Here is an 18,935-nt window from a genome sequence, read left to right on the forward strand (position 1 = left end):
AAGCACTTGGCTCCGCGCGTCTTCTTTGCGTTCTCTGAGTTGGGAGCTCGCGGTGGGCACAGGGAGGGAGAAGAAACGCCTACTCTGGTCGAAAACACCGAGAGACCGGAACGTCTCTTTCAACAGCGAGGAAGAAAGGCCGCCGCAGGGTCTACACACACCTACAGTTGTCTGCCGCCTTTTGTGCAAATTCCTAACCGTGCCTGAGGTCCACGCGAGCGGGAAGGCATGGGGTGTTTGGGCAACAGCAAGACGTCAGAAGACCAGGGCGTCGACGAAAAGGAGCGGCGCGAGGCCAACAAGAAGATCGAGAAGCAGTTGCAAAAGGAGCGGCTGGCTTACAAGGCGACTCACCGCCTGCTGCTGCTGGGTAAGGCCGGGGGGTGCGCGGCGGCGCCCGGCCAGAGCGGAGCGCACGGCCCGCGCGGCTCGGAGAGGGCCGGGCTGCGGGGCCAGCGCCCCCGCCGACCGCGAGCGCGCGCCTGGACACGTCCGCGCGCGGGCAGGACGCTGGTGCGTCTCTGGTGGCGGGAGAGATGGCCACGGTCTTCAGCCCCCCGGTCACAGCGCTCTCTCTGTGTATTTTCAGGGGCTGGTGAGTCTGGGAAAAGCACTATCGTCAAACAAATGAGGATCCTGCACGTCAACGGATTTAATCCAGAGTAAGGAATGAACCATTCCGGGTTTGCTTCCAAACCGCATACAAACTTTGTCCTTTCTCTCCCGGCCTCCCCAAAAATGTTCTCTCTAAACAGTTAATTTGATCTTTGAGTCAGCCCTTAAGGACAGAAAATATAGACGCGAGTTGTTCAATTTGGCGTATTTAAGCAAATCCTTCCTCTGGTGGTGCCTACATCAAAATATTTACTTAACAAAGTATGATTTATTAGATACTAGAGGTATTGATCTGTGTTGTTAGTATTGCTCAATATTGTTGTTAGTATTGACACACTTAATGTGTCAATATATATACTTCTCCCTGTGTCTGCATCTATTTCAATTCAACATATGGATAGATTCAAATAAGATATGTTTGCAAGTGTAGCCTGGTATTTTTTGTAGCAGTAGTCGTGACCATTTTACCTTGTTAGGTTTCACCTGTGTGGTTGTCTAGAGCTAGAGTCTGTCGTGCGTCCCTTCAAATTTATTTAGAGTCCAAACCTGAAAAAGCTAGGTATTTTTCTTGCCCAGATTAAAAAAAAAAAAATTTCACTGTTGTCCTGGGGCTAATGTTGACATCTAGTGGTACTATGTCAGCCCCACTGTGTCTGGGAATCTAAAGTGTCATTCAGCATTCAACCAGCTGTGCAGAAAGTTAATTAATAACCATTCTCTTTTCATACAGAGAGAAGAAACAGAAAATTCTGGACATCCGGAAAAACGTTAAGGATGCTATTGTGGTAAGGATTTTGTTTTGTTTTTGGCCAAGCTGTGCAGCATGAGGGACCTTACTTCCCCTACCAGGGACTGAACCCATGCCTCCTGATTTGGGAGCACTGGTGTCTCAAATAGTGGACCACCAAGGAAGTCCCAGGAATTTCTTAATTATTTGTTCAGTGAAAACGTTGTGTCCTCTGCTTCCTCAAACAGTGTAGACAGAAATCACATACTAGATTATCACACGTGGCGCCTAAGTGGTTTATTTATCCGTACATTCTTTTCCTTCATTCCACTGTAGACAATTGTGTCAGCGATGAGCACCATAATTCCCCCCGTTCCACTGGCCAACCCAGAAAACCAGTTTCGATCAGACTATATCAAGAGCATTGCCCCCATCACTGATTTTGAATATTCCCAGGTAAGTAAATCCTTACCAAAGTATTTTAAATGGTGCAAGATGGAACAGTTGTTAACCAGGTGGCTTACTGAGAACCAGTGTTAATATTATTTCTTTATTGACTTTCTTCAAAATTTTAGCTCTCTGCTAGGAAGAAGTGCTTCCCTCTATACCAAAATATTAACACGTGTTAAAAATAGTAAAGACAATAAAATTGTAAGAAATGTTTTAATGACCGTGTTGGTGCAGGTGATGATCAGGAAGACAGCATACCTCTAAGAAATACTGGTGGTGCGTTTTCCCCTGCGTATTTCTAAATCAACAATTACACCATTTCCCAGATACCAGAAGAGTAGAAATTGCATGAGCAGAAAGAAGTGCTTTATGCTATGTGATCATATCCTTGGGAGTAAGAGAACAGAACCCAGTTTACTCTTAAGATGGGGGGTCTTCAGTTCACGTGAGGGGCGCAGGCCAGCTGTAGGTCACACCTGGATCACTTCTGAATGTCGACTGTCTCCTGGGAAAATGTAATTCCCTTCATGTCCGCAGAATTTCGGGCTGCTTTTTTAAATCACTTGGATAGCACTGTTGCTTATGCAAGAGGGTGATGTGAATATATGAGTTTTCTCTTGTTTGGTGGACATACATTTCTTTAAAATACTGTTGTTTGGTCATTTGATGTAGCATGTTTCAAAGGAGAAAATATTTCTTTGGCTTCTCAGAAAATCATTTTTTTTAGTTCTGCCAGAAGAGTGTGTGTGCGTGTGTGTACCCCCACCCCCAAAAAAAGTACTTCAGAGTTCCTGCTGCCTGGCATGGTGTCCTTGAGATGGTTTTCATTCTCAACACTCTCTTTTCTGAGGAAGCTGACGCGGGAGGCTCTGTGTAAGACAGATGGGCCCATGTGCATCCCCGTCCCCACTCCCTTCAGTAGAACACAATTGCCCCATAGGCTCTGTGTCCAGATGGTGGATAAGAATTACTTTTTAACGCTTTTTACTGCATCCTCTCACATGACATTTGTCTCTGATAAGCATTCCAACATAGCCAATGAAACCCCTAGAATTTCTAAGAAGGCAAAGGTAGCGATGGCAAACCACCTAGAAAAAGTGACTGTGGCGTCTGGCATGGCAGGCACACTGTTGTTTACTTAACTGTGTCTTTAACTGGATGTCGTGGAGGGGAGGTGTCAAGGAAACGATGGGGAACAAAGCTGGGCTTTAGCCTACTAGAGCCCTGGGTCCTCCTAGCACGCTACAATGGCTTACCTACTGGAAAAGTCCCCCAGAACTGCAGGCTCCTAGCTGAAATCAGGTGTTCTCAGTCCCCTTCAGATTTGCTTATTTATAGATACGCATCTGAGTTCTAAATTTTGTCCTGCATGCTCATCTGAAAGTAATCATGAAACACCTTCTGTGTGGTTCTGATGAAGGGAGAAGTTATTCTCAGCATATGATGAGAAATTAACATCAAGATGGATTGATCTGTCATATTTTCTTCTGCTTATGATGAACACACACGTGACAAGGCCGTGCCAGATTCCATCTGAAATCCAAAAACAGTAACACCCACGTGGGTTACTAAGGAACCCAAAGCACCTAATTTGCAAATGTGTTTTTGAGCTATAGAACAATTTTTAATAATTAAAAAAAAACATAAAACTCAAGAAACCATTTGCACTGAAGACATATATTTTCATATAGGTATGTTGAAGCCGTTGTGAAATGATGGTCATAATTAACTGTCATTAAAATAAAAGAGCATTGGGAACCAGCTGATGCAGATGGAATTGTAATGCTTTTTCAGAAGCAAAACTTTTTTTTTTTGGTAGTTTTTAAGCCTACATTCTGTTGTCATACTGGGTCTCTGTATCAAATAAGATTATGTTTACAATTGAGCCAGTACTTACATAAGAAAGGAAATCAATGTCTAATATTAACTTTCTTCCTGAAAATTGTTTTATTTTAATGTGCACACAACTTTCAGTAATGTTTATTCTATAGTGCTCTGAAATATTCATCACTTATACTATTAGATTGAATAGTTCTTGAATTTATGTTTTGATGAGCCTCATAAGGGTGATGTTAAGGCAAATGTCTGACGTATACTAATAACACTTGGTTCATTTGAAGACAATTAACTTTTGTTTAAAGAACATGTCCATTTTAAAAACTATAATAGTAAAAAAAATAAATAAAATATAAAATAAATAAAAAGTAATAAAAACTATAATAGTAGAGCTAAATCAAGTATTTTAATAGTAAACATAACACAAATTTACTAAATCTAGTACTTTCAGATTAAATCCTTGAGAAAATCTGTCTGTGTCACAGTCCAATTCCTTTAGGGTCTTAAGTTTGTTTCCCTATAGATCTAGAATAATTTCTGAATCAAATATTTCCTATCATTAAAAATTAATTTCAGAGTTATTTAAGAAGGAAAAATTAGAGGAAAGTTGGAGTTTCTTGTTCATTATTAAGAATTTGAGATTCTGCATCAGGTTGCTCTTTATGATGAAAAGTCTAGAGTATCTCAGAGGGTCCTGAGAATTTCCTCTAAGAATGTCACACCTGGGATATGCTTCACCTTAGACTCCTGAGTGAATCTCGGTTGAACCCTTGTTGTTCAGTCATGGCCAACTCTTTGTGACCCCATGAACGGCCCTAACATTGTAACAGGAAGAGGAGTGAGGCTGGCTAGTGGCCTGCCCAGCAGAGGGTGCCTGGGGAGGTCAGGGCGAGGGCGGGAGCCTCTCAGGCCTGGTCTGTCCCCACCTGGGAGGGATTGGAACCTCCGAGAGGGAAGACCTGAGTGTTGCATCACTGTTGCTCTGGCTGCGGGTGGAACAGGTTCTGGGGAGGGAGAGGTGAAGTGGGGGACCATCTCGGAGGCACCTGGAACAGTCCAGATGGAGACACCGGGCAGTCTGGAGTGGACAGCTTGCTGGCCACGTCCTGTTCACAGTGCTTTGCTCATGAGCACACGTCCACATGGCCTCGAACCCTTCACTGGTTGATGCCCTGTCTGTGCACCCAGCCAGTCTGCTCAGGAAGTGGTAGAAGACACACATGCCAGGTGGTGGGCATGACAGAACATGCACTATTTGATCACTTACAAAGTGGAACAATACTGTGATTGCTCCAGCAAAACTCTTAGCACAATACCAGACAATCAGTGTGCCAAGTTGCTCAGTCGTGTCTGACTCTTTGCAACCCCATGGGCTGTAATCCGCCAGGCTCCTCTGTCCATGGGATTCTCCAGGCAAGAATACTGGAGTGGGTTGCCATGCCCTCTTTAGGGGATCTTCCTGACCCAGGGATCAAACCTGTGTCTCTTCTGACTCCTACACTGGCAGACAGGTTCTTTACCACTAGTGCCACCTGGGAAGCCCGTAGACAATCAGTGATGAATTAAAGTGGAGTCTTAATTGGTTTGTTTGGTGTTTTCTTCCCAAAATGGGTATTATATTAGCTCTCTTAAAGGTGTATTTTGCTAGCATTTCTAAGGGCTGGTAGATAAGTGAGACTTAGTGAGCAATCTGAGAGCAATCAGGTCAGTCAGGGCTCTGTCGTCATTACCTGTCTCCTAAGTGGATGTTCATCACAAGTCCTCCTCCAGAGGATCTTCCATACCCAGGGATCGAACCTGAGTTGTCTGCATTTGCAGGCAGTTGCTTTACCATCTGAGAGTCAAAAATACTATATTCTACAGAAAATATTTTGATCTGGGATAAATTTATAGTAAAAATGTAAAGAAAAACAAAAGTGGGATGTTAAAATACCTAAGAGCCTATCAGAAAAAAATCTTCTCTTCCTCGGTTTTCATCTTGTTTTGGTGGTGTCAGTCCGCTGGCTTGATACCAGGGAAAGCAAGGCCTCAGCTCTCAGGCCACGTCCTGAATCCACTGGTCACAACATCTGTGTTAGCTCCCAGCCCTCATCGGGGATGGGAGCTCAGAGGAGGCGGTTGACTGCTCCAGGGTCAGAGTTGACAGGTGGTCAGGACTGGAGCCCAGTGGTCTGACTCCAAGCCCTGCCATTTGGCCTTCCTGGGCTCAGGAATCACCGGTCCAACCCCATCGCCAGGTCAGCCTAGTTCCAACTGTGGGCAGAGAGGTGTAATCAGGCCGGGTACAGACCCTTGGAACAGCCTGGCAAGAGAAAGTTTCCCAGAAGAGCAGGGTGGTCTCTGGAGTCACTGGGGTCAGCCTCCAGCATGCCAGAGACAGTCAGCTCTGGTGGCCACTCCTTTCTCTTAGGAGCAAAAATGCAAGTGGTTGAAAATGAAACTTTGGGAATTACTGGGTCATTCACACATTCAAGTAAAATTTCCCAGAGGCGTCTTAGGTGAAGGGTAGGGTGGCCTGGAAACAGGAATATCCCAGTGACCAGGATGCAGACCTGCCCTAAAGAACAATTTATCCACCAAATTCTTGCTGCAAGTTGGCCACTTTCATGGGACACTCTTGCAGTTTCGTTCGTCCCATTGCATCATAACTGCAGACATTTACCTGCACAGTCAATTAATTAATCAGGATGAAAAATATCAACGAGGGACTATTTTTCCACTCCCTTGAAGAAGTGTTATGCGTCTTCCTGAGCTGGTCAAAGACACCTCTAGTAGCCTGTTGTTGTTGTTGTTGTTGAACTAAATAGGCCATTAGAACGTGGACATCACCCCATTAGGGCCTCTTCCCGGCTTTTGGTTTATACTCTTCCCCAGGGTCTCAGATGGCCTGTGTTACATTCCTTGGATGTAGTATAAAAATATCTCTGTGGTAAGTTTCTATTTTAAATTTTTGTAGCTTCTTTTCATACTCTGATATCTGGCATTACTCTGTTGGGAGTTAAATCCAATCCCTTAAGTAGAGGCATTTTTGTGTTGTCACATCCATGTGCTTCTCACCAGGCATTTATCCTTATGGGCTATTGAGATGTGTTTGAATCCCATTACACAAGGCCATCTTTCAGAGAAAATGTATAAAAAGTTTTTATTATGTCCCTGATAGTTTAGAGAGGATATGTTTTTTTTGTCAAATTTAAGATGTGCTAACTCTAGGACTTTAAATATTTTAAGGTCTGCAAAAAAACTTCAGTGCCAGTGGGAACCTCTTTGGCCCTTGAAAATAAAATAGTGCAGCTATAAGCAGAAAGGATAGGGCCTCTCTCCAAACAGTTTTTAGGATTATTCCAGCCAGCCCCGGTGAATTGGGATGCAGCAGAATGAATCCAAGATCTAATGGACTTGAGCCAGTTCTTGGTCAGACACAGCCTCTTAGCCGACTTGCCTTTGAATTTTCCCATCTGTAAAATGGGGACAGTAGTATCAGCCTCATGGCATTACTTGAGAATGAGTCGTATCCAGTGAGAAAGCTTGGGAATTTAAAGACCGGAAGAGCCATGAATCTTTATGGTTATTACTGTTGACCAAGTACCAATTTGAGAACCAGAAAGGAACTTTAGTTACAATAAAAATGTGCTGGAAATTCAATTTGACGTATATATTTTTGCCAACCCCCCTGCCGGCCCAGAAGACGTGGGTCACCCCCAGGCCTAAGCAACCGATGACAGGTGTTACTCCCAAGTGTCTTTCCTTTTAATCAACTCAGAGCCCGGGACCACAGGATTAATATTCTACAAGTTCCATTTTATTTTTTTAATATTTTTATTTATTTATTTGGCTGCTCCTGGTCTTAGTCGTGGCATGCGGGATCTTAGTTCCCTGACCAGGGATCAAACCCAGGCCCCCTGCATTTGGAGCTCAGAGTCCCAGACGCAACTAGACCACCAGGAAAGTCTCCTACAAGTTCCATTTTAAATATCAACCAGTGAATGACTAAAACTTCTCAGGGCTTTTTATGGTTGCTTCAAATTAAGATTTACATGTAGGGAAAATATGTTTTCTTTCTCATTATCAACATTTCCTCTTATAGGCATCTTTTCAACATCACATCCACGTCCACTGCAGATAAAGCATCTCTTGACCTGTGCATAAGAAACTAGACTCAGAAATGCATAACTGTTGAGTGCAGCTCTGAGCAGTTCTGAAGGGTCCTTTGTGTCACCCAAGCCAGGGAGACCAGCCCAGGGCTGAGGGAGCCTTATCACTCTGCACCTTTAAAGTGTGGAATTTCTGAAACTGCCATGTGTCTTTTAATAGATACGCACATTTAATGTGACAGCATTCTCCTCCCATACACCCCCTCACCCCCAAGAATCTATTATTAAAACTGTAGTACATCCAGAGTGGAAGAAATACAGCATTTTGTGGGAAATTAAACATCATATTGCTTCAAAAAAAAAAGAAAAGAGCAGTTGTAGACATGTTCTTGGCTAATTGCATAATTCTTAAAAAAAAAATCATTTTACATAATGAACAAATTACTGAGTTCTTTGAAGATAAACCTTGTCCTTGTATACCACCAAGGACTGAAAAGATGTATTTGATAATAACGGGAAGGAGATTCTGAGCTGCACACAATAGACTCATCAAAGTACCAGATCTTTTTTTCTTCATGCTGCCATTTTTGAGGAACACCTAGGAGATTTCTGGCTATTGCCAGAGGGGCAGAGATTACAATGGATTTCAAGATTGTTTGTTTTAATTAATAAAACTAGTGTCGTTGTTAGGAATGTGTAACAAGAAGCATAGTGGCCCAGTTGTTAGAACCGAAGGCTGGAACAGCCCAAACGCCCATCTGTAGGACATTGACTCAGACCCTGTGGGGACCCGTGAGAGACGGGTGCAGCATCAGTGGACTCCACGTGCAGCTCGACATGGGTGGGTTTCCGTGTGTTGATGCTGAACCAACTGAAATGATGGAAGTTTATGTAAAGAACAACACCATTCTGTGATGTTCGGAAATAAGCAGAAGTAAGGACTGTGCTGTTTCAGCACACATTCTGGGTTGGCCAGAAACTTTGTTTGGGTTTTCATAAGATGTTATGGAAAAACCCAAACAAACTTTTTGACCAACCCAATATATTTGTGATAATTTCTGTAAAAGAGAAGAGAATGAGCATCAAAGTGTTCGGGGCAACAGAGAGGAAGTGGGAGAGACATGTGGAATGTTCCGATGTGGGGGACGGAAGGGGTGCAATGTTTTCACTGTGTTATAGACAAACACATAACAGAGCAAAGCAAAAGATGACCCTGTGAGGACCAGTGATGACCTGTGTCATTCCCCCAGTTCTGGCCACCTGCAGTCCACAGTAAGGAGAAATTGGAGTTTTCTAATTTCAGTTCAGTTCAGTTGCTCAGTCATGTCCAACTCTTTGCAACCCCATGGACTGCAGCACACCAGGCTTCCCTGGGATCCTAGGTGTCCATGACCACCTCCCAGAGCTTGCTCAAACTCATGTCCATTGAGTTGGTGATGCCATCCAATCATCTCATCCTCTGTTATCCCCTTCTCCTCCTGCCTTCAGTCTTTCCCAGCATCCGGGTCTTTTCCAGTGAGTCAGTTCTTCGTATCAGGTGGCCAAAGTATTGGCGTTTCCACTTAAGCATCAGTCCTTCCAATGAATATTCAGGACTGATTTCCTTTGGGATTGACTGGTTTGATCTTGCAGTCCAAGGGACTCTCAGAGTCTTCTCCAACACCACAGTTCAGAAACATCAATTCTTCGGTGCTCAGCTTTCTTTATAGTCTTTACTTCCACATCTATACATGACTACTGGGAAAACCATAGCTTTGACTGGACGGACCTTTGTTGGCAAAGTAATGTCTCTGCTTTTTAATATACTATCTAGGTTGGTCATAGCTTTTCTTCCAAGGAGCAAACATGTTTATACTTAGAAAATAATAAATTTTCTAATTTATTAGCCTGTATTCTTTGTGCCCTGCTCCCTCTCAGAGGGAGGTTTATGAGAGGATCTCAAAGGGGTCGTGTGAGCAAAATGCCTGATAAAGAAAATCCTGAACCTTGATTCTACTGGGACTTGCACTTCTTGTGATAGAGGACGATGCTGTGAGATTCGCTGGCACAACGTGGTTGAGGTGCTTCCTTGTGAAGACAGGCCCCAAGTGTGCAGGAGACAATGGTGGGAGATAAATCCCTGCGTGCTGGAACAACTGTCCTTCCAGGAGCTCCATGTCACATCCTGGCAGTCAACTCTTGTTCTTAATGGGACTCTTAATTCCAGAGACTGATGCTGTCCCATTCCTTTTTTATTACAAATATAATAAGCCAGGTGATTTTGAAAGTATTTTAAACTTTCAACGTTCCTGAGCCGGAGGCCGCCCACCCCTTCCCGGCAGCCACGCTCCCTGAACCTCAGTGTGTCCGCCTCTAGAGTGAGCATAACAGCACTCCCTCCTCCCAGAACTCTGTGCAGATTTGGTTGAGCGAGTCAATGTATGCCGAAAGCTGGGCTCCACATTTGCCGTTCTCTGTACTCCCGATTAGCTGTGCAGAAGAGAAGCGTTTTTTAATCAAATGTCTGTTACGCGCCTGCAAAGCTGAAACACTCTGCTGATTTCAGAGTGGCTGCGTCACCACGTGAGACCACGGCCAGGCCTTTCTCAATCAGCACGTCCTCCACGCCACACTGACCACACACAGGAAGTGAAGGTGTAATGAGAGCCACAGATGCAAACCACGTGTGTAATTTTACCCCCAAGTAGCCGCGTTTTTACGAAATGAAACAAGTGAAGTTTAACAAGATATTTTACTTAACATGATATACCCCACATATTCCTGTAATGTGCAATCTCCAGAAGCTATTTCTGAGATATTTTGTCATCTTTTTTCTTAGTCTTCAAAATCTGTCATGCACTACACACGTCCAGACATCTTAAGTGAGGAAGCCACATGCCAGGTGCCCCAGGACCGCATCACCATGGCTGCTGCAGCAGACAGTTGAGGCTGGGGCAGAGGAAACAGAGGTTTCTTCTCCACCAGCCTGCATGTGGTACTGTGACAGGTGCAGGCCACTGGCTGTTCATTGGGCCTCCACGAGCCCACGCTGCAACCCTGATGTCCACGAGGCCGTCAGAGCCCAGGCTGGTGGGGAGGGACAGCCCATGAGGAGGGGGCCTGGCCTGGGCCTGGCAGTGTGCATCCTCCTTGATGAGTAGGCACCCTCATCCTCCCTCCCAGTGCTGACCAGAGCTTCTCTTATAGAGCTTTCTCAGCCACACTTCTCTGTCTGCAAGTTGGGCGGTGGGGGACATGTCCACCGCTTGGCATGGCCCCGACCATCTCCCAGCATCCCTGTCTCCCGTGTTGTCCACCATTGCCTGTCTCAGGGACAGTCAGCCATGTGGCCCTTGTCCATGTCTGTAGGTGGATTACCAGCGGCCAAGTCTGGTTTACCTGTGAGACCTGCCTTTCCACACCTGTTGTGATGGAAAGCCGCCGCATGCTCCACACTGTTGTGTGTCCTCATGTCCTTCTGGACACCGCTGCCAAGGAAGAGCCACACCGTCTGGATCGCTTGAGCAGAGGCAGATTGTGTGGCTTTGTTCTTTTCATTGTCACTTATGCGTGCGCTTTTTTAGGGCATTGAGTAATTCACTGAAAACATACAAATTAGCATTGTACTTGTGAGCCACAAAATTGGCTCTGGTCTGTGTGTGTTTAGAAAAGGCTATGTTATGAATCTGAATAGGATACATGGTTGGGGGGGATTCCTTTTCAGCTCACTGGGGAAAAAAGCCAGTTCCCAGTTCCTGAGCCTTAAAGGAACTCACTGTGCTATTCAGTTGGATTGTGAGAGTGAGCGGGGCTGGGTGTCTGTCCAGGAGGGAGTCAGAGACGTGGGAGAAAGTGAGTGACTCACAGTGTGCAGAGAATTCGAGTGTGGAAACGGAGGATGAGCAAGAAGCATTACTCAGTCGCTACTATTTAAAACTGGGGCCCAGAAGACAATGAGCACATGGTGTTTGCAGAGAGAAAGTTCCAGATACTGGAGCTTCTTTAGTCTCTCCAGAGTCTGGAATTGCTGTGATTCATACTTTCTATCTGTCCCGTGCTTAGTTATTGTCCCTTATCAGCCGTTTGAAAGGAGCACCTTTCTTTTCCCAGCTTCAGTTCACCAACGGCTTCCAGATCATTCTTTTTGCCCCAGTGGGATTTGGAGATCAAGTCTAGAAGGAGAGTGCGTGCTCAGTAGCTCAGTCGTGTCTGACTCTTTGTGATCCCATCAACTGTAGCCACCAGGCTTCTCTGTCTATGGATTCTCCAGGCAAGAATAACTGGAGTGGGGTGCCATTCTCTTCTCCAGGGCATCTTTCCAACCCAGGGATTGAACCCGGGTCTCCTGCATTGCAGGCAGATTCTTAACTGTCTGAGAGGGGAGCTTGGGTAGGTAGACCTGGCTTCTACGGGCTCCCCAGGCTTCATCCCTGGGAAGCTCCGCCCAGGTGCTGGGGTGGAGGGGGCGGGGAGGAGGCATCCTGGGGCAGGTAGAGGGCTGGGCTGCTCCAGGGCAGATCTGTGTGCCTGGAGCCACCCAATGGGTAGAACAGGTGGCGGCGGTACATGTTAGCACTCTGACGATCCGAGGAAACAGGGTGCTGGACTGTGCTTAGAGGTGCCAGCTTGGGTGCCCGGGTGCTTCCGCCCCAGCCCAGCACCAGCCAGTGAGGACTCATGGAGCACCTTGGTCCCACGGAGTTCCTCACCCAGACTTTCCAAGGGTTTTCTTTTTCTCTTTCGAGCATACAATTCATCATCTTAGGTAAAAGGAGTCAATTGCATTGTTTCTGTTTCATCTTGGTTTTCTTGCCACATGTCTCTCTTGAATTAGATCCACGTCATCATATGTAAGGCCATAAGGGGTGGTTCTGACCAGAGACCAGGAGTGAGTCCCCCTCCAGCAAAATATCAGGCAGAGTTGGCCCTGAAGGGGTTACAGTGCCAGCTCCTCCGGCTGAGCCCCGTGTTGAGCTGTTATTGAATCTTGAAAGATTTCCACCCACCTCCCGCCCACTCTGCTGGCAAGTGAAAGACGTTTGAATTCGTTTCTCAAGGGAGAAAATGATTAAAGTGAAAGAAAATGACTGTTCCCTGTTCTGAAAAGGAGAGGGAAGAGGGGGCTGTGACCCTCCCATGCTGCTCTGTACCTGGGGAGAGCAGGAAGGGGTGTCAGGAGCATCCGCCCCAGAAACCAGGAGGAGGAGGCCAGCCCCAGCTGCCTTGCGTGCCTGGTCGGCTCAGAATCCGAGGTCCTGAAACAGAGCAGGGGATGCACGACTCAGAGACCCCCAATAACTGAAATGCAGGAGGGAGAATATAGGAGAAGGAAGGGGAACTCAGTTGATATCTCCGCCCCTTGAGCCGCCAATGGAAATGAATCTGATTGGGGTCCCATCTGAATGAGAAGTAATGGTGCTTTTACACATGACTCAGGATTGTATGGTACTGATGGTCATCACACATCTCCATTTAAATCTTTTGTATTTTATGAGCATCATTTTATAATTTGTTAGTTCAGCTCACCTTTTTGTATCCCAAGCTAATGAAACAATTCAGGCTGTGTTCATGGAGCCCCAGCTGTGCTCAGGGCATTGGGTTAAGGGCTCAGGGAGTGGAGTTGAGATTTTTTAAATAATCCCTGTTCTCGGGCTCATGGTCTAAAAAGTAGAAAGATGAGACCCGCACGCATGAAAAGCTGCAGATCAAGAGATCCTAGGATTTCACCAAATCCTAGTCTAAAATTGTCTCTGTGTGCGTGCTAAGCCGCTTCAGTCACATCCAACTCTTTACAACCCCATAGACTGTAGCCCGCCAGGCTCGTCTCTCCATGGAATTCTCCAGGCAAGAATATTGAAGTGGGTAGATATTCCCTTCTCCAGGGGATCCTCCCGACCCAGGGATTGAATTCGGGTCTCCTGCATTGCAGGCAGATTCTTTGCCATCATCTGAACCACGAGGAAAGCCCAAGTATGAATGTGCTTATATATATAGAGGACCTCGGCGTCATTGGGCAGCCTCATTAACTAACAAATGCTCAACCTGAATGGGTGGTTTCCTGTGTTGGCGATGACCTGCCTCAGTCAGTTTTTATGTAGTGACGTTCTTGTGTGTACTTGGCAAGCTCAGTGGGCCCATGCGCAGGGCCAGCTCTTCAACAAGAAAGGCAGAGAGGGTGTTTGGGGGCCCTGGTCCCCCTGTCTTCCACATACTTCCCTTTTTATCTCCTGCTGCCCCAGTAAAAAAACTCTGAGCACACCCTGAGCCGACCCCATAATCAAGCCTTTGAGCTCTGAAGCAGCCTGAGAACTTGGCGGCCCCGAGGTGTAGGCATTATTCCCAAATTGGCACCTCAGGATCATCTAGGGAGCTTTTAAAGCAAGATCCCTCTGCCTGCTCTCAGAGACTTTGAGTAGGAACTCTCAGGGGAAGGTCCGAGGAATCTGTGTGTTTGAAAAGCTCCCGGAGGTTTCCGCTGTGCCCTCAGGTAGAGATGGGTTCCTGTGTGGTTCTCAGCCCTGGGCGGGCCCAGCTGCGGCAGTAGACTTGCAGTGCCTCCTAGTCTCAGGGTATAGGGGCTGCTGGGCATAAATGTAGCTATACTTCACCATCACAGTGATAACTACACTTCCCTGTAGGTATTTTTATATTTACAGTTCAGGATAGGTCTTGATTTATTCAAAGTCAGCAACAGCATTTTTGCTTGAAGACAGAATGTGTGATAAATATGAAGGATTGGTCATAATGAAGGCTTGACACCTCTTCCATTAGGACACCTTCACCCCCTCAAGTGGGTGGTCCAGCCCCGGGCAGGGTCGCCTGAGCCTCCTCGGTCTGTCCTTCTGCTCCCACCCCTGCCAGACCTACAGGGACACACATGGATTGCATATCAGGGCTTCCCTGGTGGCTCAGTGGATCTGCCTACAGTGCGGGAGACCCAGGTTTGATTCCCAAGTCAGGAAGATCCCCTGATGCAGGGAATGGCTACCCATTCCAGTATTCTTTCTTGGGAAATCCCATGGACACAGGAGCCTGGCGGGCTACAATCTGTAGGGTTGCAAAGAGTCAAGACACAACTGAGTGACTAACACTTTTATTTTTCACTTTCATCTTGAATAGAAAATAAGTAAGAAAGATAGAAGGACTCAGGTCACTCATGTTCATGCGAACATGAGAAGAAAATTCTAGGAAAACAAATTCAAGGTTTCAGTTTGCTAGAGATGGAAAAGGGCCCGCCCAGGAAAGGTGTTCTTTTCTAAAATATAGTGAGATGCCATATGTATTCAAGGTCAAAAAATTAAAGTGGGGAATGGTTTCTAACGGCATGACTAGAATCGCTGAGTGTAGTGTGAGATCAGGGTGGGGGGCTCAGCCTGGGCCCTCACCCCCCTGCCTGGGGCAGGAGAGGCCTCCAGGACAGTTGTCATGGCTCTGATTCCCGATGTGACATTACTGAGTCCCTGGAGGGGGATGTTTACCAGTTGTATTCTCTACGTCCTGGTGCAGATGCTTCAGGATTCCTGTCTCTGGGTGAATCCTCGCTCTACGCGGGGCAGGGGGTGCCTGTGGGGATGAATCCTCAACTCCACTTGGGGTGGGGGGCATGTGAGGTTGGGTGAGCCTGTTTGGCCTTGATCTGTGAGACCCCTGGGCATTTATTATCATGTCCAACTCTGTGGTTTGCAGCCTGTTGGTTTTTCTATCAAAACTGTTTCAGTGCTACATCAAAGGAAGGGAAGGACCACTCAGGATGCACAGAGCAAGGTGCCCTTAGGGGAAGGGTGCTGTGTCCCTTTAGTGCTGGGAAGGGCAGCTCAGGGTCAGAGGCTGGCTGGACCCAGTAGCCATTCCTGGGACCCTAACAAGGGTTTCCAGGAGAGTGAGGCTCTGAGAGGTCTGCTGGCCACAGTTATTTTCGCATCCCGTCTGTGGTGGTTTCATTGCCAGCCACCCGAACAGGGCCAGCAAGGTGTTTTTCTGTAGCCATAGCAGAGCCGTAGACACCCAGGCGGTAGGGGGTCCCAGAGGAGCCAAGAGGGACCCGAAGTGCCTTCCCAGCAGAAGGCTGATTATCAGGAGATCACGCTTGTTTGTTTGAAACAAATGAGCTGATTTCTCCCCTGGGTGTTTTTCTTGGTAAAACATTTTAACAGCTTTCAAAAAAAAAAAAAAAAATCAGAAGCCTATAACCAACACCACACAATCTAAATAAGATGCTACCCCCGTATCGTATCCTCTCCCCCAAGTAGTATTCCCTCCCCCATGTAATACCCCTCCCCGTGTACTATCCCCTCCCTCATGTAGTATCCCCCTCCCCCATGCCAGGAAATCAGCAACTCGATTTTCATGTGGGGGGTGATGGAGATACATGGATGCATGTATAGAGCATATGACGCACTTAGATAAGACGTCATCGTTAGAGAGCAGCCAGGTTAGCTTGCAGGTGTCACCAAGGCTTGGTGGTTCCCTGGTTTTGTGTCTCCCACCCAGTCAGTGAAGCCACCCCGTTCTAGGCTGCTGTTACGACCTTCATAGCTCAGGTCCTACAAGTTCTTTGAGTTTAATTCCACCTCCTTTGGAGACCTCTCCAGTCTGCTCTGAAATGGATAATCTCTCCCTTTCCTGAACTCCCGCAGCTTTCACCTCCCTGTGGCTCTAGCTTCGGCCACTGTATTATACCCAGTACTTACTCCCTTCATTGTCACCTAGTTATTCGGTGTATGAGTCATTTTGTGTTAGCTTCTTGGGACCAGGAGTCGTGGCTCATTCTGGTGGTCGCTTTTTGTCACCTAGTTATTCGGTGTATGAGTCATTTTGTGTTAGCTTCTTGGGACCAGGAGTCGTGGCTCATTCTGGTGGTCGCTTTCCTCAGCTCTTTGCTGGATCTTGGGGATATAATCCACATAGTTTCAAGCTCCTTGAAACTCCACACTCCACAGGGCCACCTCCACACTCACCACAGTCTCCCAGCCCCCAACACAGAACCTGGCACAGAAATGGAACTCAGTAATATTTGGTGAATGCTTGGTTGGTTGTTGGCCCTCAGGAAATACTTTGGCTATGATGACAAATTTTGAGGGAGAAGGTCATCCTTGTTTTACAATATCTTTGACAGACCATTATCACAGTGAACATTCCATGCAAGATTCTTGAGAGTTCATTTGTGGGGGAATGAATGTGAAAGTCGTTCAGTCGTGTTCGACTCTTTGCGATCTGTAGCCTGCCAAGTTCCTCCATCCATGGGATTTTCCACACAAGAATACTGGAGTGGGTTGCCATTTCCTTCTCCGTGGGAGAGAGAGCAGGACAAAAATTTTTAATGTGACTTAGTAAGGACTTGTTATAGTATTGAAATATGTCATTTTCCAACAAAAATTCATGTGAATTTGAGAAATAACCTAGGTTGAACTAACCCTACAATATGCATAACCTCACACCACACACAGAAGTTAACGCAAAATGGACCAATAGCCTAAATCTAAGAGTTAAAACCGTCAAATGCTCAGAAGAAAATATAGGCATATGTCTTCATGACTTTGGATTTGACAGTGATTTCTTGAATGTGACACCAGAAACTCAAGCAACAAAAGAAGAAATAAACACATTGAACCTGATCAAAATTTAAAATGTTTATGGGACTTCCCTGGTGGTTTAAGTGGGTAAGACTCCATGCTTCCACTGCAGAGAATGCAGGTACGATCCCTGGTGGGAGAACTAAAATCCTATGTGCTGCAAGGTGTGGCCAATAAAAGAGGAAAAAAACAGGAAAACAATGGAAACAGTGACAGGTTTTATTTTCTTGGGCCCCAAATCACTGCGGACAGTGACCGCAGCCACAAAGTTAAAAGATGCTTGCTTTTTGGAAGAAAAGCTATGACAAACCTAGACAGCATGTTAAAAATCAGAGACATCATTTTGCCAACAAAGGTCCATGGAGTCAAAGCTAGTAGTACGGTAGTCGTGTACGAATGTGAGAGTTGGACCATAAAGAAAGCTGAGTGCTGAAGAATTGATGCTTTCGAACTGTAGTATTGGAGAAGACTCTTGAGAACCCCTTGGACTGCAAAGAGATCAAACCAGTCAATCCTAAAGGAAATCAGTCCTAAATATTTATTGGAAGGACTGATGCTGAAGCTGAAGCCCCCATACTTTGGCCACCTGATGCGAAGAGCCGGCTCATTGGAAAAGACCCTGATGCTGAAAAAGATTGAGGGCAAGAGGAGAAGGGGACAACAGAGGACAACATGTTTGGATGGTATCACTGATTCAATGGACATGAGTTCGAACAAACTCCAGGAGATGGTGAAGAACAGGGAAGGACAGGGAAGCTGCAGTCTGTGGGGTCGCAAGGAGTCGAACATGACTAAGTGACTGAACAACCACCATCTGTGTTCAAGTTTAAATCAGAATTACGTTCAAGAGCTGGATGAGAGTGAAAACTTTCTCACACAGTCCTCACTGCTCAATTCCATTAAGGTTGTTGTTGTGTCTCAGTTGCTAAGGCATGTCCAGCTCTCTGTGACCCTATGGATTGCAGCATGTCAGGCTTCCTTATCCTTCACTATCTCCTGGAGTTTGCTCACATTCATGTTCTTTGAGTTGGTGATGTCATCCAACCACCTCATCCTCTGCCACCCCCTTCTCCTCCTGCCTTCAGTCTTTCCCAGCATCAGGGTGTTCTCCAGCGAGTCAGCTCTTCACATCAGGTGGCCAAAGTATTGGAGCTTCAGCATCAATGCTTCCAATGAATAAATGTTTAATAAAGCTACTAAGTACTGAGATTAATTAAGCATGATGAATCAACAGTTCCAACTCAATAACTCTTGTAAAATGGTTCTACACATTTCTCTTGGGAAAGGAGGCCTTCGCCTAGGTATACACCCAGGGGAGTTAAAAACACACATTTCCACAAATGTTCCACAGGAACAGTGATAACAGCACTGTTCACAACAACCAAACAGTGCAGCAACCCAAAGGATGGACATCAAAGGATGAGTGGATGAACACATGTGGTCTGTCCACACGGTGGGATCTTATTTGGTCAAAAGCAGAATGAAGCACTGACCCATGTTACAGCCTTGAAAACTTGTTAAATAAAACAAGCCTAACAAAAGGCCACATAGCGTATGAAGTCCATTTGTGTGGAATGTCCAGAGCAGGCAGGTTGGTGTAGACAGAAGGTGGGTTCAGGGGCAGAGGGAGGTGAGAATGAGGAGTGAGTCACTGCTCCTGGGTAC

General features: G+C 46.1%; 1 protein-coding gene across 2 annotated transcripts in view; it reads left to right on the forward strand.

The window, feature by feature from the left end:
- Nucleotides 1–228: 228 nt before the first annotated feature.
- GNAL (G protein subunit alpha L) overlaps nt 229–18,935 on the forward strand; it is a 47,351-nt gene continuing 28,644 nt past the window's right edge. The window contains exons 1-5 of one of the 2 annotated variants that reach the window (XM_065932599.1): nt 229–370; nt 590–662; nt 1,066–1,070; nt 1,348–1,400; nt 1,679–1,798. In XM_065932599.1, the coding sequence (XP_065788671.1) occupies nt 229–370; nt 590–662; nt 1,066–1,070; nt 1,348–1,400; nt 1,679–1,798 (393 nt within the window). Of the gene's footprint in view, nt 371–589; nt 663–1,065; nt 1,071–1,345; nt 1,401–1,678; nt 1,799–18,935 lie in introns of both variants that reach the window. The other variant, XM_065932598.1, reaches the window with a different exon arrangement.

This window comes from Muntiacus reevesi, chromosome 4 (genome assembly GCF_963930625.1).
Source record: "Muntiacus reevesi chromosome 4, mMunRee1.1, whole genome shotgun sequence".
In the NCBI taxonomy this organism is placed as follows: domain Eukaryota; kingdom Metazoa; phylum Chordata; class Mammalia; order Artiodactyla; family Cervidae; genus Muntiacus; species Muntiacus reevesi.